Here is a 23,678-nt window from a genome sequence, read left to right as displayed (position 1 = left end):
GTTGTGACAAGGCTACAGCCGAGTATACTATTTTTCCAGTGTCATAGTGCTTTTTTCGAACAGTATTGTAATTCAGCAGCTATAAACTTAAACAATTACTTATTAAGGGCAGAACATTCGTCACATTGTTTTCCGTAGCAGCAAAAACCAGACTTCGATATATTTACTCGTTCTGGATATTCACCAATAAGCCAAAACGTTATGAACCATTGGTCACTGCGAGTTGTACGAGTAGGCGACAGGATATTGGACTTCCACACCTCAACGCAGAATGTGGAGGTCGGAGGCTGGCCTGTGCTGTAAAACAGGATAGGAGGCGATCTGTGGGATTGAGGGACAAACGGAGCACGGAGAACTGTAAAATTCGCCATTCCAAGAAGTTCTCGTTTTCTCTCTAGAACCAACCTCGGTTATTGAAGTTAATTTCCTGTTTCTTCGTTCTTACAGCTCGCTTCTCACTCCTCACTTTATAAGCTCCCGTCTCCTTGGAGATTATATGGGTTAATTAATGATTATTATGTTACAATCCTCTTGTTGTAGTTGACCGTGTATAACTGTATATCGAGACTTCGTTCATTGTTAAATGCAATGGTGTGGTACTAACTGATGGAGACGCATTAAGAACTGGTAAAATTTAATTTATTTCCTTTATCACACTGCACAAACGTAAACACACTATTATTCAAACTGTGTGCCACTACTATTAAACATAGAGATAACTCCTTCGCTACGCAACCGCCTTTGGCTCACGCAGCCTACACCTTCCACATCCTCTCAACAACTGCCTCTGCTTGCACCACTGGGCATTGTCGCCCTCCAAAGAACAACCACTTACAGATACTACACACCAGTACCCTCACAACTTCTTAGTTCTCAAGTCTTTGTTCTTGCTTCTCAGTTCATGAGCTTTACAAATCTCACCTGTGTAGCTTTTTTCGTTGATCAAAATGAGACAAATTTGTTTTCGGTTCTCAGATTTCTGTTTGTTGTTACTATGTAACTCCTGCCTTTTTTTGGAGGAATTCGAGCAACGTCATTGAAGGTAAGGATGATTAATTTGGTGTGTAGAGCCTTATGCGACTGGAGACATAGCATCAGACATCCGGAAAAATGTCATATGTACAATCTCAAAAATAGCAAGGGCAGATAAGTGTGAGAACCATCGTATAGTCAGTTTAACAGCTTATATATTCAAGTTGCTGACAAGAGTAACACACAGAAGAATGGAAAAGAATGCTGCATGGGAAGGCGGGTGATACGCAATATGTACAAGAGGGAACTATGCAAGCCTTCGTCCCTACCGCACAGGAAAGTTGCGACAGTCTTCTAGGAGGAACAAATCGCGGATATGAACCCGCGTCCGGAAACATCATCCAACGGCGATACAGAGCGTCGAAGTTAGATGCTCCGGGACTGTCACAAGGTTATCAAAATGGCTCTGAGCACTATGGGACTTAACTTCTACGGTCATCAGTCCCCTAGAACTTAGAACTACTTAAACCTAACTTACCTAAGGACATCACACATAGCCATGCCCGAGGCAGGATTCGAACCTGCGACCGTAGCGGTCGCGCGGTTCCAGACTCTAGCGCCTAGAACCGCTCGGCCACTCCGGTCGGCACTAGGTTATCCCTTCGCCAGCAAACGTGACTTTACAAGTCGACGGACCGTCTCTTCTCGCAATGTTGTGTGTTACTCAGTGATCACGACTGACTGCCACGATCGTCAGTGGAGGAGATGGTGCTAGATGCTTCATAGAAAAGCTTTGTTTACGATCTGTTATCTTGGTGGATGACGATTTCGGATGTATCTGCAGTTTATTTTTCTCCTGGAACCCTCTAAAAGCTCCGTTGTCTTTCGTGTGTTCCGGTATATTTCCACGACTGGGAATGTTGTATTGTGTGTGTGTGTGTGTGTGTGTGTGTGTGTGTGTGTGTGTGTAAGCATATAGAACACACAAACAGACAGAACACACACAGACGCACATGAACAAGAATCCCCTCACAACAAGAAGCAAATGATACACCCTCAACTATAACAACAAAGAATCACTCAGAATAGCCAAGATACTCGTAAACACGTAAACAAGGACATATGATAGCCTACAGAATATATAATTCAGCACAGAAAACTATGGACAACCAGTACCAACACAGACAAACGCAACACATCTGGTAATTATCGGTTGACATTTCAGGACTGCAATTCGATAAATTGAACAGAGAAGCAGAATGAAATGAAACGATCGTATGGCATTGTCCGGGAGGTCCCATTCGGGTTCGGCCGCCAGGTGCAAGTCTTACTTCAGTCGGCGCCACATTGGGCGACTTGCGGCCGATGACGAGGATGAAATGATGATGAGAACAACACAACACCCAGTCCCCGAACGGAAAAGGGTGTTCTGTTGTCATCATCATCATCATTTCATTCTCATCATCGGCCGCAAGTCGCCAGATGTGGCGCCGACTGAGAACCAGAAATTTCAATATTAGGTACACAAAACGCAAACTATGGCTTACAGATGACAAACAGTGTAAGAAAAACAGGTATAACACAAGATACTGAGAGCCACAAAAACCACAGCGTGGCATAACTGTTTCTTTTTTTAAATTTGTGAATACTGTTCTGAGAAACTGAAATTCTGTACATATCTGGGTAAAAAAGAAGAAATAATTGTTTGCTCGTAACCAAATCTATCCAAAAACAAATTCTGTAAATTTCCAGAGATGTCCATTTCTCTTCAACTGAGCTTCCAACTGTTTTATACCTTAACGCAGGATCTACGGCCTTTGAGAACTTCAAGCGCAACTCATCTTCCAACTTGAGGATCCCACTTCTTTCCACAATCATTCTTCCGTGTGATTCTCTCAGAATTCAGACTGCTAGTCGTAGTAACTTAATTGTGATTCGAAAAAAAAAGGTTCAAATAGCTCTGAGCACTATGCGACTTAACTTCTGAGGTCATCAGTCGCCTAGAACTTCGAACTAATTAAACCTAACTAACCTAAGGACATCACACACATCCATGCCCAAGGCAGGATTCGAACCTGCGACCGTAGCGGTCACGCGGTTCCAGACTGAAGCGCCTTTAACCGCACGGCCACACCGGCCGGCCAATTGTGATTCGAATTTATGTCTTCTCCTAGATGGACTTTACTGTTTAATATTTGCTTCCTGTGCGTCTGTCTGACCATGAGGTAATCCCCCTGCAGTCTTCCTGCGCCACCGGGCAATTTCCAAGTATTTGTTCTCTTCTTGTGATTTTTGAACAGTGTGTTCGCTATTACTAGCTGAAATTTATTGCAAAATTCAGTCCTTTCCCTCAGTCCTCCACCACAATCGTGATGTAGTCCAATAAATTTGCACCATTCCCGTGTATACTCTCCGCATACTAACACAGAATGAATCACTTCCGTGTTTTTCAAGGACGTTTTGTACATATTTTGCTGACATAATCAAAACTAGTCAAGAAATATGTGAATCCCAGGAAAAGTGATAATTTATACTCATTGCCCCATTTAGTAATTACGGCCACTACTTGCAAACGTATCACAATAGTGTATGCACTAATAAATACAATTTTTTCCTTTACGTGATTGGATGGCGAGAATTCAATAATCTGTGCCTGACAATTGGTGGTATTGCTGTTCATTTGTAGCACACAAATGAAGAAGAAAATTTTCACACACTGTTGTAGGGCCCTTGTTATATTTAAAGATCTAAAAATAGTGTCTCGACCTCGTCGTCAGTAGTTTGTACGTCCGTTCCTTTTTAACTCCTTACCACTGCAGACAATAGCTAAGGCGAAGATGTAGTTCACGTAGAAAAATAAGCACTGATCTTGAGATAATGACTATTTTGCACTGTTTCATGTGCTAATAACACTCCGCGTGATCTTGCACTGGTAAAAGTTTGCGTTGGTGCAGATATGCAGGGTAGGAAAATATCCGTGTGGATGACAGTGGACGTCACTGCGATCTACAATCCGATCGATCTTTCCCACTCTCCCACGCCTTCCTTCGCTCCCCTCCTCCCATCGCTACTTCTCCACAGCAGTCAGACGCTGCCGGTGGTCCAGTTTCTCGCAGAGCTTCAAAACATTGCGGCACGTGGCTTTGTCGGCCTAGGTTGTTTGTGTATCCCCGGCGTCCGGGATTTGTAACAGCTGCCGGCGCATATCGAATGTCCGCGGTCGACGCTCTCAGATAGCCAACAGAGCAAGAAAGTGTTCAGCTCAAACACACGCAACCAAAGTGCTCCCACGTGCATGAGTAGGTGATGTACAGATAACTGATGGGTTACACGAAAGTATAAGAAAGTTTCAGGAATAGAATTCGAATAGAAGGAACCGTCTGAAGAGCACAGAATATCGACTAAGAAAGAAATCAAAGAAAGGTGAAAGTAACGAGAAATGACAGTAATAAGATTAGCGATAATTGAGGACGTAGGAGTGTAGATGGTACTCAGAAATGAATAGTTACATGAGAGAGAAAAAATTTTTAAAAAAAAGGTTGGTGATCCAAGGAAGATACAAAAAGAAGATTAACACGGGCAAAAAAGAGCACTGATTTGAAGAAGGAACATGAACATACGACAAGTGTTAAGATCTCAGGAAATAGCTGCCATGTTACTACACGAGGCCGTAGAGGACAACAGCTGTAGGGCAAGAGAGAGATTGGAACATATCCAACAGGTAATTGCGATGTCATTTTAATATAGATTTCGTGGCTTCCTTTTGGTAAAAATGTATGTGGTGGTATTACTGTCAAAAACAACTACCATTCTCGAAGTGCATAGTAGTGATTCTATTCCTGAGAGTGTAACACCTGCACAGGATCTGCCATGTACGAGTATCTGCCCAAAAGCTTTCAAAAATGTGAACGAATGTGCAGTATCAGCTAACGAAAAACAAAATACATCACGACTAAAGCGGGCCAGTTTTAATTTGGAAAGGGGATGTGGACGGACTTTTGATGGTAAGACGCTGACCAAGATACAATCCAGCTGGAATTTTACTGTCTCCGAGTATTTTCTTAGTAGCCCTATACGCCCTCCTCTTGTGATTTTTTTAAAAAAAGTGTATTCGCTTTTACTAGCTGAAATTTATTGCAGAACTAAATTAGACTTTCCCCGCTCTCATTCCCGTTACTTGGTCCTTATTCTCCCGTAATTCTTTCTTCTGCCCCTTCTGGTCTTTCATGAGTCACTTTACTTATTGAAGTACCCGTTTAATATCCTCATATTCTTTCTCCAACTTTATCTTCTGCTTTTGAAGTCGGCATGTATACCTGACCTATTTTGTTGGCGTTGGTTCGCTGTCGAATCTGATGAGAACAATCCTATAACTGAACTGTTCTCAGTAGCTCATTATTTGCCCTACTTTCCCATTCATAACGAATCCTACTCCCGTTACCTCACTTTCTCCTGTCGTTTATATTATCCTGTGTTCATCTAACCAGAAATCCTGGTCTTCCTCACTTCGCTGACTCCAATTGTATGTAGGTAGAGACTCCGCATTTCCCTTTCCAGATTTTCTAGCTTGCCTACCACGTTCATACGACTAACGTTCCATGCCCCGACTCATCGTATGTGGGTCACTTCCCCCTTGGCAGTACCGCTCCCGGAGTGGCGTTTAGGCGACTAATGTGGTATCTTCGCGATGCAGAGATCAAGATGATAGTTTCTTAACTAACCGTCCACATGTCTTGTTGATATAAATAATTCGTTATTGAAATGGTTTCCATTTCATTCTGTATCCTCATGCAGTTGATCATTGGTGATTCTTCCGCATTTTAGGGGCAGTTTCGCACCTCATGTCCAAGAGCTCGCCCTTAAACTCTGTCCGCTCCTCCTCCTTCTCTGATAAGACCGCTTGCAGGAGGAATATTTTTCGTTACACCAGAAGTCGTCGGCCGTCTTTGCTGATGATTTTGTTCATATACTAAGCAGAGGCTGGGATCGAACCCTGGACAGAGGACGTGTTGACTACTAGTCAAACATGCTACCAATAGTCCACGGACTCACACACTTAGAGGCTCCAAATTACATCAGATTTACATATCTTGTAGAGCAAAATGCAGTGTGTGAGGTTGACTGTCTCGTCCAAAAATTTACCTTAAAGCGTCCCACATGCTTTCAATCAAGTCTTGTAATCAATGTACGCAATATATCCCAGTAACTCTATCTGAAAGCCTCTAAAGCTGTCAGTCTCACTAGCAAAATGTCATAAGACCTAATGTCAGTGGCAGGTGATAAATAAAAAAACAACGAGTAATTAAATATTCATGGAAAATGTAAATCAATCTATAACGAGCAATGTTCAAATACAAAGTAACTGTCTGTTCACTGGCTCACGGAGTTATCCCGTTGCTTGATACGAGTAATTAGGCCCTCTCAACACAATCCTGAGTCACTCCAAACCCTGTCAATTTTAAATCAACTGCACGGAATATAACAATAAATTAGTGACTGGACAGCAGCCGGATTATCGACAAAGCACGTGCATTCAACAGAGCTGCCGTGGATGTGAGACAGAAACTAGTCAATGACCTGGAACTCAGTGGATGTCTCAGAGTTTCCGTACGCGCCAGTGCTGCGAGTTACACTCACCGTATGCTGAAATGGCGCCACTGACGCGCTCCTTTGTCTGCCGCAGGAGACGATGGTGCTGTCGCGGCTCGAACACTGATCGTCTGTGTAGGGTCTCATTGCGGACCTCATCTCAAACCGATCTTCCAAAAACGCGGAGTGTCTCCGAAAAGACACCGCGATAAGCACAAACTGACCTCTCTCTCCACGAAACCTCGAGGCCGAATTCCCATTTCCCCGCGCACATTCGCGGTATCTTACGGATTATGCCAACGTACAGAAGTCCAGAAATTCGTGGAAAGTGGGGAGACTGCAGCTGCGGTCGCCTGAAACCACCTGTCACCGAAAATCCCGCCAAGACATCGCCTCTACGAATAAATCCAATGGACATTCGGAATCCATCCTCAGTTTTAAAAAAAATGAGTTTCAATACCGTCACTTTCACAGAAGTGTTGAGAATATACACGAACACAGTTAGGAGGCTGTGCCCTTCCACAAGAACAGCCAAACGCGACCCTCCCTTGCCGTTGCAAAAATGAGGTCAGAGTTTCGGCCATCGCCCTGTGCCTTCCTGTAAAATGTTCTACGTGACTACTCATAAGCTCTGCGCCAGACTTCCGTTACATAGAGTCTCTCGCAGGCCGGACTGAACTCTTCACCAAGAACCGTATTTTTATTGCTCCATTTCTCTGCCTGTCCTTTGCAAATCCAACGCGTTCTGCGTTTTTCACCAGAGACTTACGAAATTAAGATAGCCGTCATGACGTTATAGAGAAAATGGAATCGTGCTTTCTGAAGTAGTTCGTTCAGTCTCTGTAGTTACGAATCTGGACACCGTGAATTGCTTTGCTTAGACCTCCTTTAATTTTCTGATTAAAAATATAATGACAAAAAGAAAGGCATGCGACAAGGTTTGCCACTCTTGAGTAGTGCGTCCAATAACGCCCTGTATGTACACTCATGCTCATAAATTAAGGATAATGCTGATACATGCCGAAACAACGCCCTGGTGGGCGCTTTGCGGGTTTAAATCACCTCGAGGTATGACCATGCGGTGGATTTGACCTGCGGACGTCGCACGGTGGTGCTGCCAGCAGTCCACATACTCAGAGGTGCGTTGGTGCATGTCAGAGTACGGTGCAGCGAGTAAGTGTGCAGACGTTTTCAGACGTGCTAATGGTGACTGTGTGTTGAAAATGGCTCAAAGAACACATGTTGATGACGTTACGGGGGGTAGAATACTAGGGCGACTGGAGGCTGGTCAAACACAGCAGGTAGTAGCACTGGCCCTCCGTGTACCACAAACTGTGATCTCAAGAATATGGCAACGATTCCAACAGACAGGAATCGTGTCCAGGCACTACAGTACGTGACGTCCATAGTGTACAACACCACAAGAAGACCGATATCTCACCATCAGTGCCCGCAGACGGCCACGGAGTACTGCAGGTAGCCTTGCTCGGGACCTTACCGCAGCCAGTGGAACAGTTATCTCCAGACACGCAGTCTACGGACGACTGAACAGACATGGTTTATTCGGCCGGACACCTGAAAGGTGTATTCCACTGACCCCTGGTCTCAGGAGAGGCCGTAAAGCCTGGTGTCAAGAACACAGTACATGGTCATTGGAACAGTTGTCCAAGTTTATGTTCACAGACGAGTCCAGGTACAGTCTGAACAGTGATTCTCACGGGTTTTCATCTGGCGTGAACCAGGAACCACATACCAACCCCTTAATGTTCCTGAAAGGGACCTGTATGCAGGTCGTGGTTTGGTGATGTGGGGTGGGATTATGATTAGTGCACGTACACCCCTGCATATCTTTGACAGAGGAACTGTAACAGGTCAGGTGCATCAGGACGTCATTTTGCACCAGTATGTCCGCCTTTTCAGGGGTGCAGTGGGTCCCACCTTCCTCCTCATGAATGATTATGCACGGTCCCATCGAGCTGCCACCGTGGAGGAGTACCTTGAAACAGAAGATATCAGATGAATGGAGGGGCCTGTCTGTTCTCCAGATCTAAACCCCATTGAGCACGTCTGGGATGCTCTCGGTCGATGTGTCGCTGCACGCCTTCACACCCCTAGGACACTTCAGGAGCTCCGACAGGCATTGGTGCAAGAATGGGAAGCTATACCCCAGTAGCTTCTCGACCATCTGATACAGAGTATGCCAACCTGCTGTGCGGCCTGTGTAAGTGTGCATGGTGATCCTATCCCATATTGATGTCGGGGTACATGCGCAGGCGTTTTTTAGCACATGTGTTTCGGGAACGTTTTCTCAGCTTATCACCAATACCGTGGACTTACAGATCTGTGTCGTGTGTGTACCTATGTGCCCATGCTATTAGCGCCAGTTTTGTGTAGTGCCACGTTCTGTGGCGCCACATTCTGCAATACCCCTTAATTTATGTGCATGAGTGTACTTACTTACAAAAAGTAAACTACAGATACGTGTGCGCACCATTATGCTTTACACAGCGATCTGTGCGAAACAATCCGTCCATAAGAGGCATCTCGGAAGTTATGCTTCGAATAGGCTACCTTGACTTCTGTGCGCAAGTCTTGTAACGAAGTTCAGCAACTTCAGGTCAAATTATTCCCTACAATGAGTTGGCTGGCGTGGTAACGCCCGTGCTTCGTAATGGTCGTTTCAGTGGGGCTGATAACGTTGTTAAACCACGTCTACATCTGCATCTACATTTATATTCCGCAAGCCACCCAACGGTGTGTGGCGAAGGGCACTTTACGTGCCACTGTCATTACCTCCCTTTCCTGTTCCAGTCGCGTATGGTTCGCGGGAAGAACGACCGTCTGAAAGTCTCCGTGCGCGCTCTAATCTCTCTAATTTTACATTCGTGATCTCCTCGGGAGGTATAAGTAGGGGGAAGCTATATATTCGATACCTCATCCAGAAACGCACCCTCTCGAAACCTGGCGAGCAAGCTACACCGCGATGCAGAGCGCCTCTCTTGCAGAGTCTGCCACTTGAGTTTGTTAAACATCTCCTTAACGCTATCACGGTTACCAAATAACCTTGTGACGAAACGCGCCGCTCTTCTTTGGATCTTCTCTATCTCCTCCGTCAACCCGATCTGGTACGGATCCCACACTGATGAGCAATACTCAAGTATAGGTCGAACGAGTGTTTTGTAAGCCACCTCCTTTGTTGATGGGCTACATTTTCTAAGGACTCTCCCAATGAATCTCAACCTGGTACCCGCCTTACCAACAATTAATTTTATATGATCATTCCACTTCAAATCGTTCCGCACGGATACTCCCAGATATTTTACAGAAGTAACTGCTACCAGTGTTTGTTCCGCTATCGTATAATCATACAATAAAGGATCCTTCTTTCTATGTATTCGCAATACATTACATTTGTCTATGTTAAGGGTCAGTTGCCACTCCCTGCACCAAGTGCCTATCCGCTGCAGATCTTCCTGCATTTCGCTACAATTTTCTAATGCTGCAACTTCTCTGTATACTACAGCATCATCCGTGAAAAGCCGCATGGGACTTCCGACACTATCTACTAGGTCATTTATATATATTGTGAAAAAAAATGGTCCCATAACACTCCCCTGTGGCACGCCAGGGGTTACTTTAACGTCTGTAGGTGTCTCTCCATTGATAACAACATGCTGTGTTCTGTTTGCTAAAAACTCTTCAATCCAGCCACACAGCTGGTCTGATATTCCGTAGGCTCTTACTTTGTTTATCAGGCGACAGTGCGGAACTGTATCGAACGCCTTCCGGAAGTCAAGAAAAATAGCATCTACCTGGGAGCCTGTATCTAATATTTTCTGCTGGCCGAAGTGGCCGTGCGGTTAAAGGCGCTGCAGTCTGGAACCGCAAGACCGCTACGGTCGCAGGTTCGAATCCTGCCTCGGGCATGGATGTTTGTGATGTCCTTAGGTTAGTTAGGTTTAACTAGTTCTAAGTTCTAGGGGACTAATGACCTCAGCAGTGGAGTCCCATAGTGCTCAGAGCCATTTTTTAAATATTTTCTGGGTCTCATGAACAAATAAAGCGAGTTGGGTCTCACACGATCGCTGTTTCCGGCATCCATGTTGATTCCTACGTAGTAGATTCTGGGTTTCCAAAAACGACGTGATACTCGAGCAAAAAACATGTTCTAAAATTCTACAACAGATCGACGTCAGAGATATAGGTCTATAGTTTTGCGCATCTGCTCGACGACCCTTCTTGAAGACTGGGACTACCTGTGCTCTTTTCCAATCATTTGGAACCTTTTGTTCCTCTAGAGACTTGCGGTACACGGCTGTTAGAAGGGGGGCAAGTTCTTTCGCGTACTCTGTGTAGAATCGAATTGGTATCCCGTCAGGTCCAGTGGACTTTCCTCTGTTGAGTGATTCCAGTTGCTTTTCTATTCCTTGGACACTTATTTCGATGTCAGCCATTTTTTCGTTTGTGCGAGGATTTAGAGAAGGAACTGCAGTGCGGTCTTCCTTTGTGAAACAGCTTTGTAAAAAGTTGTTTAGTATTTCAGCTTTACGCGTGTCATCCTCTGTTTCAATGCCATCATCATCCCGGAGTGTCTGGATATGCTGTTTCGAGCCACTTACTGATTTAACGTAAGACCAGAACTTCGTAGGATTTTCTGTCAAGTCGGTACATTGAATTTTACTTTCGAATTCACTGAACGCTTCACGCATAGCCCTCCTTACGCTAACTTTGACATCGTTTTGCTTCTGTTTGTCTGAGAGGTTTTGGCTGCGTTTAAACTTAGAGTGAAGCTCTCTTTGCTTTCGCAGTAGTTTCCTAACTTTGTTGTTGTACCACGGTGGGTTTTTCCCGTCCCTCACAGTTTTACTCGGCACGTACCTGTCTAAAACGCATTTTACGATTGCCTTGAACTTTTTCCATAAACACTCAACATTGTCAGTGTCGGAACAGAAATCTTCGTTTTGATCTGTTAGGTAGTCTGAAATCTGCCTTCTATTACTCTTGCTAAACAGATAAACCTTCCTCCCTTTTTTTATATTCCTACTAACTTCCATATTCAGGGATGCTGCAACGGCCTTATGATCACTGATTCCCTGTTCTGTACATACAGAGTCGAAAAGTTCGGGTCTGTTTGTTATCAGTAGGTCCAAGATGTTAGCTACGGTCGCAGGTTCGAATCCTGCCTCGGGCATGGATGTGTGTGATGTCCTTAGGTTAGTTAGGTTTAAGTAGTTGTACGTTCTAGGGGACTGATGACCACAGATGTTAAGTCCCATAGTGCTCAGAGCCATTTGAACCATTTTTTTCCAAGATGTTATCTCCACGAGTCGGTTCTCTGTTTAATTGCTCGAGGTAATTTTCGGATGTGCACTCAGTATAATGTCACTCGATGCTCTGTCCCTACCACCCGTCCTAAACATCTGAGTGTCCCAGTCTATATCTGGTAAATTGAAATCTCCACCTAAGACTATAACATGCTGAGAAAATTTATGTGAAATGTATTCCAAATCTTCTCTCAGTTGTTCTGCCACTAATGCTGCTGAGTCGGGAGGTCGGTAAAAGGAGCCAATTATTAACCTAGTTCGGTTGTTGAGTGTAACCTCCACCCATAATAATTCACAGGAACTATCCACTTCTACTTCACTACAGGATAAACTACTACTAACAGCGACGAACACTCCACCACCGGTTGCATGCAATCTATCCTTTCTAAACACCGTCTGTACCTTTGTAAAAATTTCGGCAGAATTTATCTCAGGCTTCAGCCAGCTTTCTGTACCTATAACGATTTCAACTTCGGTGCTTTCTATCAGCGCTTGAAGTTCCGGTGCTTTACCGACGCAGCTTCGACAGTTTACAATTACAATACCGATTGCTGCTTGGTCCCCGCATGTCCTGACTTTGCCCTGCACCCGTTGAGGCTGTTGCCCTTTCTGTACTTGCCCAAGGCCATCTAACCTAAAAAACCGCCCAGCCCACGCCACACAACCCCTGCTACCCGTGTAGCCGCTTGTTGCGTGTAGTGGACTCCTGACCTATCCAGCAGAACCCGAAACCCCACCACCCTATGGCGCAAGTCGAGGAATCTGCAGCCCACACGGTCGCAGAACCGTTTCAGCCTCTGATTCAGACCCTCCACCCGGCTCTGTACCAAAGGTCCACAGTCAGTCCTGTCGACGATGCTGCAGATGGTGAGTTCTGCTTTCATCCCGCTAGCGAGACTGGCAGCCTTCACCAAATCAGATAGCCGCCGGAAGCCAGAGAGGATTTCCTCGGATCCATAGCGACACACATCATTGGTGCCGACATGAGCGACCACCTGCAGATGGGTGCACCCTGTACCCTTCATGGCATCCGGAAGGACCCTTTCCACATCTGGAATGACTCCCCCCCGGTATGCACACGGAGTGCACATTGGTTTTCTTCCCCTGTTTTGCTGCCATATCCCTAAGGGGCCCCATTACGCGCCTGACGTTGGAGCTCCCAACTACCAGTAAGCCCACCCTCTGCGACCGCCCGGATCTTGCAGACTGAGGGGCAACCTCTGGAACAGGACAAGCAGCCATGTCAGGCCGAAGATCAGTATCAGCCTGAGACAGAGCCTGAAACCGGTTCGTCAGACAAACTGGAGAGGCCTTCCGTTCAGCCCTCCGGAATGTCTTTCGCCCCCTGCCACACCTTGAGACGACCTCCCGCTCTACCACAGGTGAGGGATCAGCCTCAATGCGGGCAGTATCCCGGGCAACCACAGTCGTAGTCCGATCGGGGGATGCGTGGGACGAGCTGGCCGTCCCCGACAAACCCCCATCCGGACCCCCACAGTGATGCCCATTGGCAACAGCCTCAAGCTGTGTGACCGAAGCCAACACTGCCTGATGCTGGGAGCTAAGGGATGCCAACTCAGCCTGCATCCGAACACAGCAGTTGCAGTCCCTATCCATGCTAAAAACTGTTTTGCAAAGAACGTCTGAACTAATCTACAGAGAGCGCAAACAAATCGACAAAATTTAAACGGTTATTAAAATACAAGATCGCCTAGTAAATGCAGTAATGCTGCTACTTGCGCACTGCTGGCACACTGCTCGGCGGCGGAAGGAGACTACGCGATTTTACACTATTCGGGTACTAAAACGCGATGCTACAACTCTCAAATACTATAATACGCCCGAAATTTATGAATTAAACAATGCAAGTACCAAAAACACGCAAAGAAACTAAGAATTAAACTATGTAACAAATGAGTGAGCTAGGAGTATAGGACTTGCTGCTGCAGCTGCTTATCCAACGGCGGCAGGGGGCACGTCCAGTCCAGCGGCCTAGAAATTGTTCGGGTATCTCGCACACCTGAATACCAAAGTGTGCTGGAGCTCTGTCCTACTGTAGGCCTACCTACACGTGATCCATGATTCTATTGCCCCTTGAACTGAAGTCTTAACCGCATTTGCAACGCTCCAAATACGAATTTCCATTCTCCATAACCCGATTAGTAACCGCGGCGACATCCCGGACCATATCCTGAGAAGAGAGGGATGGCAACTCATGCAGTGGGCACCAGAATGAAAAATGCTCCACTCGTGGCACAAAAAGAAGGCGATTATGTCTTGGACAGAGGTGTATGTTACCTGAAGCAAAAGCACATTTTTCCCAAACAAGTTGGATAGCTTTAAAAGGTTTTGCCTTGCCGAAGCGACGGCGAAACGCACTCATTGTTTCTCTCATTGCTTGTTCTGTATGTGTACGTTGGTGCGCGTACACTCTCTCTCTCTCTCTCTCTCTCTCTCTCTCTCTCTCTCTCTCTCTCTCTCTCTACTCACCGTACCTCAACAGTGTAACTGTGTCGGCTCATATCAACCGTGGCTGCACTACTGAAACACTGCAATAATGAAAAAGTAATATAATTCTACCAAAAATGGTTTTTGTTAGCTTCAGACCTTGGATACCAATAAGACACAGAATAGTATTTTATTCGCCCAGTTGTTCCAAGTATAGAGGGGAACTGGGACTTCTCGGACACTCTCCATATGAAACTTCTTATTGCTACAAAATGAGCATTTTTAAAAAAATCTAAATTTCTGTCTAATCCTCTTAAACGTTATTAACAAAGTAGAGTGACGCGTGGTTCATACTGAGGCTGTATGATAGAACACATTGGAGTGAAGGTCGCGCAACGCGACATTTATGGGTGCGACACACGTGTTCCCACTGGGATGACACGATACGCTGCAAGATGCACGATGCGGCTCGCCATACGACAAGCAACGACACAGCACGGATCACTTTTCTCCTTCAGTTTCACTTACAACCATCACCTCTTGTGAAGAATACGTTATTGTGGCTGGTCGTTATTTGAAGTTGAAGAAACTGTAAAAGAAAGGGAAGTGTACTGGGTGCACCCTTACAGTGCTCTAAATAGCATCCGTGGTTTCTGGTGAGCTCTCCTAACACGAACACATATTCCATGATTTCTACAGAATGAGTCCAGACAGTTTCCATCTTTTGGAGCAACTACTGTCCGTTACTCTGACAAAGCAAGACACAAATTTTCTGCTTGCTATTTCTTCCGCCGAGAGGCTACTCATTACAGTAAGGTAAGTTGGTTAAGGTGTGTGAACAACGTTAAAAGTTTCACCTTGGAAAGCTAATTTTTGGTACGCCATCCTACATTGTTACTTCAGTCGCTGTAGTACATGCGTAAGTAATCGTTCCAAATTGATAAAGGTAGGATAGTATTTCTACAACTGCTCAGTCTAGCGGAGTGGTATATAATTCAGTTTGAGGAATATTTTGAAGGAACGTTGCTGGTTTGAAGTAAATCGGCAGTTAGTGGTGTAGCAGTGGGTGGTGAACCCCGTGTAGTGGTAGACAGTGTTTTTGAGGAAATGGAAAAAGCCCATGATGATAAGGAAAAAGACGACGTGTCCTCTTGGCTTCGCGCAGCTGCTTATTCATAAGTAAACGTAATTTCGCTTTCAATTCTCTTTTACGACTGCCATAAAATCTCCTGAGATTAGGGAAAAGTCTGAAAAAAACACCCATCCTGCTTCGTCAACTAATCACTCCCTGTGTCTTTTCTTTTCAGTAAGTTGTTACATATTCAGCGTCGGCTTGCATGGGGAGCATACGAAGAAGAGAACCACGACGCAGCTCAATAGTGCGCAAATCATCAGGCAGTGGCCTCGCGTGCGGCGCACAGCGGCCAACCGCGCCGAGAACAACGACAAATATACAGTATCTCACGTATTTTCTCGAGAATGGAAAGAGGTGTCTCTCTCCTTCCACCATTAAAAATAATTTAGATATGTTACCAGTATTTCGCACGCAGCAATACGTGTCCTGGCCGGCGAGCACAGTCTTCACTGCAAACTTTTAAAAATATGTGTTGTGTTTTACTTTAATTCGAAGTATCACAATAACTATGGGCAATAACGAACAGAAAACCAATTCATGATCAAGCTGTGATGTCAGACTATAAGTGCGGAAAAATCAGTTTTTCATCGACTAGTTTCCTGAAAATCGCATGAGAAAGACTGCATAGCGGAGAACAAAGGCGAATCCCAGAACAGAGTGATTTTTTAAATTTTTTACACTGGAAGTTTTACTGATGAACTAACTACAAAGACCGCTGTAGCTTTGCTTCATAGGATGACTTGAAATTTCCCTGCCTGTGTACCGTACGACACAAGTTGCGTGGAGCGACCAGCACTCCATGTTACGCCGGGCGATACGACAGACGTTAAGTGTCGGTGTCGTACTGCTGTCGTCCCAGTGTAAACCAGTTAAGCCGCTTCCACAATGTTTCCATGCGCTCCGCTAATGTTGACTGCTCCTCCGCCGCGTCGCCAGCCGCATCGCATATCGTATCGGACATGGTAACGCCTCAGTGTGAGCTGCCCTTCGGTGTGTTCTTTTACAGCTCTTGAGAGCAGAACGGGCTGTAGTTGAACTTCGTGCTTTCCGGGCCTTGTATACCAACAAGCTACGAGTGGGAATCCCAATTGGAAATTTTTGGAAGAGTATTACGAGTACCGGAAATGACTAGGAAGGGAGACCTCTCGAAAACCTTGGACAGACTGCGAGATTATATTCTTAATTATTATTCATTATTGCTTTATGTAGAACACTATGTACATTATTGCATAGTTCAAATTTTGGAAATCTTCGTCAGCTGCACATTGATCTGTTGTTAGAATAAACGCACAAAAAAATGGCTCTGAGCACTATGGGACTCAACTGCTGAGGTCATTAGTCCCCTAGAACTTAGAACTAGTTAAACCTAACTAACCTAAGGACATCACAAACATCCATGCCCGAGGCAGGATTCGAACCTGCGACCGTAGCGGTCTTGCGGTTCCAGACTGTAGCGCCTTCAACCGCACGGCCACTTCGGCCGGCATAAACGCACAAATACTACACATGTCTTGGACAACTTCACTCGTGAATAACACTGTTCCTTTCAAAACACAGTGTTAATGTAGCTGCAGTGTCCAGTCACAGTTATTTACGAGTGAAATGCTGTAAAATATGTGTAGTTTATTGGGTATGCATTTCAGTAACAGTTGAAGGATTGTCGAAAGCTAATGAGAAGCTAAGCTACCATTATCCAACAATCTGCAGAAGGTCCCACGTAACCTAGTAATGCAGAATAAGAACTGAATGGAGAATACCAGATGGCACAGAGGTGCTGAGACAAGTTTGGGCCTACATGAGAAAACAGATGTTTGCATAAGAGACCTTATATCAAAAACAGTTTGTTGTATTTGTGAGACAATGGTGTCTACTGTTTCAGTCAAAAATAAGAATCTTCAGTGTAGGTGATATTGTACAGGTTTAATGAAGGTTAAAAACTGCATAATGAAATACACAATTGTGTACGTATTTTTTTATTAAAGACGTTCGATTTCGGTCTAGGATCCGACCATCATCGAGTCCGAAAACGATCTTAGCTATGCTTTTAAGCTGTTGGAACAACAGTTATACGTGGTAAACTGTTCCATTACAAAAATTAGCTGTGGATGCGTCACATAAACGTTGTGTCAGCCTCAGATTCTTGTGTGCGCTTATTATCACCTCCCAATGTTGCTTATAACTGATGTTCCGATTGGTTACAAGCGTAGTTGAGATAGTTTCTGGACTCGATGAGCCGACCAGTGTGGCCGCGCGGTTCTAGGCGCTTCAGTCTGGAACCGCGCGACCGCTATGGTCGCATGTTTGAATCCTGCCTCGGGCATGGATGTGTGTGATGTCCTTAGGTTAGTTAGGTTTAAGTAGTTCTAAGTTCAAGGGAACTGATGACCTCAGATGTTAAGTCCCATAGTGCTCAGAGCCATTTGAACCAATTGGCCTCGGTGATGGTCTGATCCTAGACCGAAACCGATCGCCTTTAAATATATATATATATATATATATATATATATACCTGTTACAACTGTGCATTTCATTATTTAAGTTAAAAAAGGAAGAACTGTGTGTGTTGTGGAAGTCTGAATAGGGTAACGATGAGCCACGCCGACTGCGAAGAGTGGCAAGTCTGTCTGACCTCCACTTGCTTTCCAGTAATATTACCCGGCACTCTTCTTGTTACTGACTTTGGCTCTCGGCTGTCTGCTCAGGCGTGCGGCCCGGACATGTGCGGCGAGTACGGCCGCTGCAACAACTACCTGAGCGGCGGCGTCATCTTCTCGTCGTGCGCGTGCGTGCACGGCTACCGCGGTTGGGGCTGCACCGACGCCTCGGCCATGACGTCGACGAGCGAGCTGCTGGTGGCGGCGCTGCTGCTGACGCTGTCCAACCTGTTCTTCGCGCCGGCCGTCGTGGTGGCGTGCCGGCACCGCTACTGGACCGAGGCGCTCGTCTACACGGCCACCATGTTCTTCTCGACCTTCTACCACGCGTGCGAGGCGGGCGAGGACGTGTACTCGTGGTGCATGATGCCGCTGGGCGTGCTGCAGTTCTGCGACTTCTACACGGCCATCCTGGCCGTCTGGGTGACGCTGGTGGCCATGGCGGACGTGCACCCCACCTTCCGCAGCCTGTGCCACGTGGCGGGCGCTATCGGCATCGCGCTCGGCACCGAGTACGACCGCACCTCGCTCGCCGTCTTCATGTTCCCCGTCCTCGTCGGCGTCGCCATACTCGGTGAGTCTGCTAGGCAGGCGTTGCACGTCCTGCCATTGCGTCGAAACACATAGGCGTCGTCAAAAATGTATGCAGGAAGATCTGCAGCGGATAGACACTTGGTGCAGGGAGTGGCAACTGTCCCTTAACATAGACAAATGTAATGTATTGCGAATACATAGAAAGAAGGATCCTTTATTGTATGATTATATGATAGCGGAACAAACACTGGTAGCAGTTACTTCTGTAAAATATCTGGGAGTATGCGTGCGGAACGATTTGAAGTGGAATGATCATATAAAATTAATTGTTGGTAGGGCTGGTACCAGGTTGAGATTCATTGGGAGAGTGCTTAGAAAATGTAGTCCATCAACAAAGGAGGTAGCTTACAAAACACTCGTTCGACCTATACTTGAGTATTGCTCATCAGTGTGGGATCCGTACCAGATCGGTTTGACGGAGGAGATAGAGAAGATCCAAAGAAGAGCGGCGCTTTTCGTAACAGGGTTGTTTGGTAACCGTGATAGCGTTACTGAGATGTTTAATAAACTCAAGTGGCAGACTCTGCAAGAGAGGCGCTCTGCATCGCGGTGTAGATTGCTCGCCAGGTTTCGAGAGGCTGCGTTTCTGGATGAGGTATCGAATATATTGCTTCCCCCTACTTATACCTCCCGAGGAGATCACGAATGTAAAATCAGAGAGATTAGAGCGCGCACGGAGGCTTTCAGACAGTCGTTCTTCCCGCGAACCATACGCGACTGGAACAGGAAAGGGAGGTAATGACAGTGGCACGTAAAGTGCCCTCCGCCACACACCGTTGGGTGGCTTGCGGAGTATTAATGTAGAATGTAGATGTAGATGGGGCGAGATTCGAAAGTTACGTTACTGCATGTTATAAATTAAAGACCCCTGCCGCATTTTTTCCCTTTATGCAATGGCACCAATGGAACTACTGTAGGGATTTTGATACAGATTTAAGGTATAATAGACGGATGCACGAGGAAGATTTGTGTACATAATTTACAGTGTATACATAATTAACGGTACTACCGCTACACACGAGACATCGTTCAAAAATGGCTCTGGGCACTATGGGACTTAACTTCTAAGGTCATCAGTCCCCTAGAACTTAGAACTACTTAAACCTAGCTAACCTAAGGACATCACACACATCCATGCCCGAGGCAGGATTGGAACCTGCGACCGTAGCGGTCGCGCGGTTACAGACTGTAGCGCCTAGAGACGTCGTCCTGCTGTAGACACTTACAAGGAAACGCCATCAACTTGATTTCATTTTTTGAGGAAAAAATACATTTACAGGATATCAGCCCCAGCAATCAGTCTTGACCGAAAATTTCAAAAGCTGGCTCTAAGCGCTATGGGAATTAACATATCAGGCCATTAGTCCCCTAGACTTAGAACTACTTAACCGTAACTAACCGAAGGACATCACACACTGTAAGTAGGCACTTTAGGTTTTTATGTTGGTAACGCCACGTAGCGCTCTGTATGAAAATATTGACTGTGCTGCGTGCAGTCTGTGGCTGGTTGGACTCATTATTGGAATATTCGCTTGTGTAGTGTTGGGCAGTTGGATGGGAACAGCGCGTAGCTTTGCGCAGTTGGAGGTGAGCCGCCAGCAATGGTGAATGTAAAGAGAGAGACGCCAGAGTTTTGAGAGGTTGCTATAAGCGGACGATCTGGACGTGTGTCCGCCAGAAAAAGGAAATTGGTAAAGGTGGAGGTCATGAATTGATAGATATATATATGATGACTTTTGAACATTATTAAGGTAAATGCGTTGTTTGTTCTCTATCAAAATATTTCATTTGCTAACTATGCCTATCAGTAGTTAGGTAGCCGGCCGCGGTGGCCTCGCGGTTCTAGGCGCGCAGTCAGGAACCGTGCGACCACTACGGTCGCAGATTCGAATCCTGCCTCTGGCATGGATGTGTGTGATGTCCTTAGGTTAGTTAGGTTTAAGTAGTTCTAAGTTCTAGGGGACTGATGACCACAGCAGTTGAGTCCCATAGTGCTCAGAGCCATTTGAACCAGCCAGTAGTTAGTGCCTTCAGTAGTTAGAATCTTTTATTTAGCTGGCAGTATTGGCGCTCGCTGTATTGCAGCAGTTAAAGTAACGAAGATTTTTGTAAGGTAAGTGATTCATGAAAGGTATACGTTATTGTTAGTCAGGGCCATTCTTTTGTGGGGATTATTGAAAGTCAGATTGCGTTGCGCTAAAAATATTGTGTGTCAGTTTAATGATGATCAGAATAAGTAAAGAGAGAAATGTCTCAGTACGTTCAGTTTTGCTCAGCTGTTTGAAAATCAAATAACGTAATTTTTTCCAAGGGGACGTTTCAACACATCCATGCCCGAGGTAGGATTCGAACCTGCGACCTTAGCTGCAGCGCGGTTCCGGACTGAGACGCCTAGAACCGCTCGGTCACAAAGGCCGGCAGCGAAAATTTGGGCGATAGTTCTGATAGCACGCAGTTACGGCCTTCTGAAAGTACAGCTTTTAAATTTTGCAAGCAGCGGTTGTTCGTCTCTCGCTCTGCCCCACTGCAGCCGCGTAATATCCGAGAGCGAAGTACTGCACTAGCGCTCTCCTTCTCGCTTGCAGCTGAAGGCTAGAAAAAAGAAAGAAAGAAAGGAAGGAAGATTAGGTTTAACGTCCCGTCGACATCAAGGTCATGAGAGACGGAGCACAAGCTCGAAAGCTCGAATTCATAAGGACAAGGAAGGAAATCGGCCGTGCCCTTTCAAAGGAACCATCCCGGCATTTGCCTGGAGCGATTTACGGAAATCACGGAAAAACTAAATCTGCATGGCCGGACGTGGGTTTGAGCCGTTGTCAACCCGAATGCGAGTCGAGTGTTCTTACCACAGCGCCACTTCGCTCAGGACGGGGAGGGTGGACACATCTGACCAAGTGTTTTGAAATGTTGTTCGAGAATACATGTAATTTTACTAGAAAAATAATAAATAGTGTGAGTATATGACACTTCAACCTCACAGAAATGTACGATCAATACTATTTTCACGATATTCTCATATTGGCATTCTGGAGCTATACAGGGGTAAACATTGTATTGTATTTTATGTTGGCTGGGGACCTAGAAACGACGGAGAAGCTCCGTCCCCGCCGCAGCCGCAGTGGTCCACAACCCCACGACGACTACCGCAGTCCACTTCACCTCTCCACCGTCCCACACCGAACCAAGCGTTATCGGGAACGTCTCACACCAGACGAGTGTAACCTCTATCTTTGCGTGGCAAGAGTAATGGCGGTGCACGCGTACGTGGAGAACTTGTTTGCGCAGCACACGCCGACATAGTGTAGCTGAGGCGGAGTAAGGGGAACCAGCCCGCATTTGCCGAGGCAGATGGAAAACCACCTAAAAACCATCCACAGACTGGCCGGCTCACCGGACCTCGACACAAGCCCGCCGGGCGGATTCGTGCCGGGGACCAGGCGCTCCTTCCCACTCCAGAAAGCCGTGCGTTCGACCGCTCGGCTAACCGGGCGGGCCGGGGTGAACATTAATAAAATCGACAAACTCCTGGGACGGCTTCCTGACTGGAAATGGAATGTTCTATGAACATCTGTCCGGAAATGCATCGTTGCCACGACAGATGGCGCTAACTAGTGAAAGTTCTTCTGACCACGCGGCAGTGTGTTTCTTGTGCGTTGCAGGCGGTGTGATTGACGTATCGTGTAGCAAGCTGCGGAATGGTCCGTTGTTCACGTCGGCAACAAGCCAAGATGGTGTATATGTAAGGCAAGTAGATGGAAACTGTTGATAGATAGCACGGCTATACGACAACAAGTACTCTTACAGACACCAACCACATCACACAACATTTGAAGCCCCTTTTGGGTCCTTTGCCAGACGAAAGCACAAGGAAGCGGCGGATTGTAGTTTCTACAGGATACTGAGATAAACCCTAGTACAAGCTCCAAGCAAGTGGCTCGCCGACATGGTGTAAGCCAAGGTACGATTACGTATATCCTGTATAACAACTATCCCTATCACCTAAAATGAGTGCAAGGATTATCAGCAGCGGATTTCCCTCTACGGGAAGGATGTGATCGATGGTTTCAGCGCCATACCATCACAATTAAGGGATCTCTGACATCGTCCTCTTTACCGACAAGCAACCTTTCCCAGAAGCCATGGAGGCCACTGTGAACATATGTTGTGACTTGGATGCGATACAGCTGTGCGCTGTGTTCCGGGACGATTTGTTGTTGTTCCACACACACCGTCCATTTCCGGACACGTGTTCGTAGGACACTCGTCCGACCTGTACTTGAGTATTGCTCATCAGTGTGGGATCCGTACCAGGTCGGGTTGACAAAGGAGATAGAGAAGATCCAAAGAAGAGCGACGCGTTTCGTCACAGGGTTATTTGGTAAGCGTGATAGCGTTACGGAGATGTTTAGCAAACTCAAGTGGCAGACTCTGCAAGAGAGACGCTCTGCATCGCGGTGTAGCTTGCTGTCAGGTTTCGAGAGAGTGCGTTTTTGGATGAGGTATCGAATATATTGCTTCCCCCGACTTATACCTCCCGATGATATCACGAATGTAAAATTAGAGAGATTCGAGCGCGCACGGAGGCTTTCCGGCAGTCGTTCTTCCCGCGAACCATACGAGACTGGAACAGGAAAGGGAGGTAATGACAGTGGCACGTAAAGTGCCCTCCGTCACACACCTTTGGGTGGCTTACGGAGTATAAATGTCGATGTAGATGTAGACCTTTTTCCCAGTCAGGAAACCATCCCTGCAGTTTATCGCTTTTATTAACATTCGCCCTGTATAGATGCCTCAAAATCGAAATGAACAAACTTAAGCAACTGAAGAATTATTATGAAATGAGGTTAATGATTTTCGCCTTACAATTTGACCACGTCAATCACATTGCCGCAGAGCATCTCCTGCAGATGTGCATCACTTTAATAATGCCAGCTTTAAAATCCAAAGGAAACACAACTGTTG

The 23,678-nt window shown here is 46.0% G+C and overlaps 1 protein-coding gene across 1 annotated transcript in view; it reads left to right on the top strand.

The window, feature by feature from the left end:
• Nucleotides 1–23,678, top strand: part of LOC124613706 (transmembrane protein 8B) — a gene marked incomplete at its 5' end in the record, with an annotated part of 137,259 nt that overhangs the window by 102,569 nt on the left and 11,012 nt on the right. The window contains one exon of the mRNA XM_047142425.1: nucleotides 18,171–18,696. Within this exon, the coding sequence (XP_046998381.1) occupies nucleotides 18,171–18,696 (526 nt within the window). The remainder of the gene's footprint in view (nucleotides 1–18,170; nucleotides 18,697–23,678) is intronic.

The sequence above is a fragment of the Schistocerca americana genome, chromosome 4 (genome assembly GCF_021461395.2).
Source record: "Schistocerca americana isolate TAMUIC-IGC-003095 chromosome 4, iqSchAmer2.1, whole genome shotgun sequence".
Lineage (NCBI taxonomy): Eukaryota > Metazoa > Arthropoda > Insecta > Orthoptera > Acrididae > Schistocerca > Schistocerca americana.
Note: the sequence above shows the minus strand (reverse complement) of the source record. Positions and strands in the feature narration are given on the sequence as shown.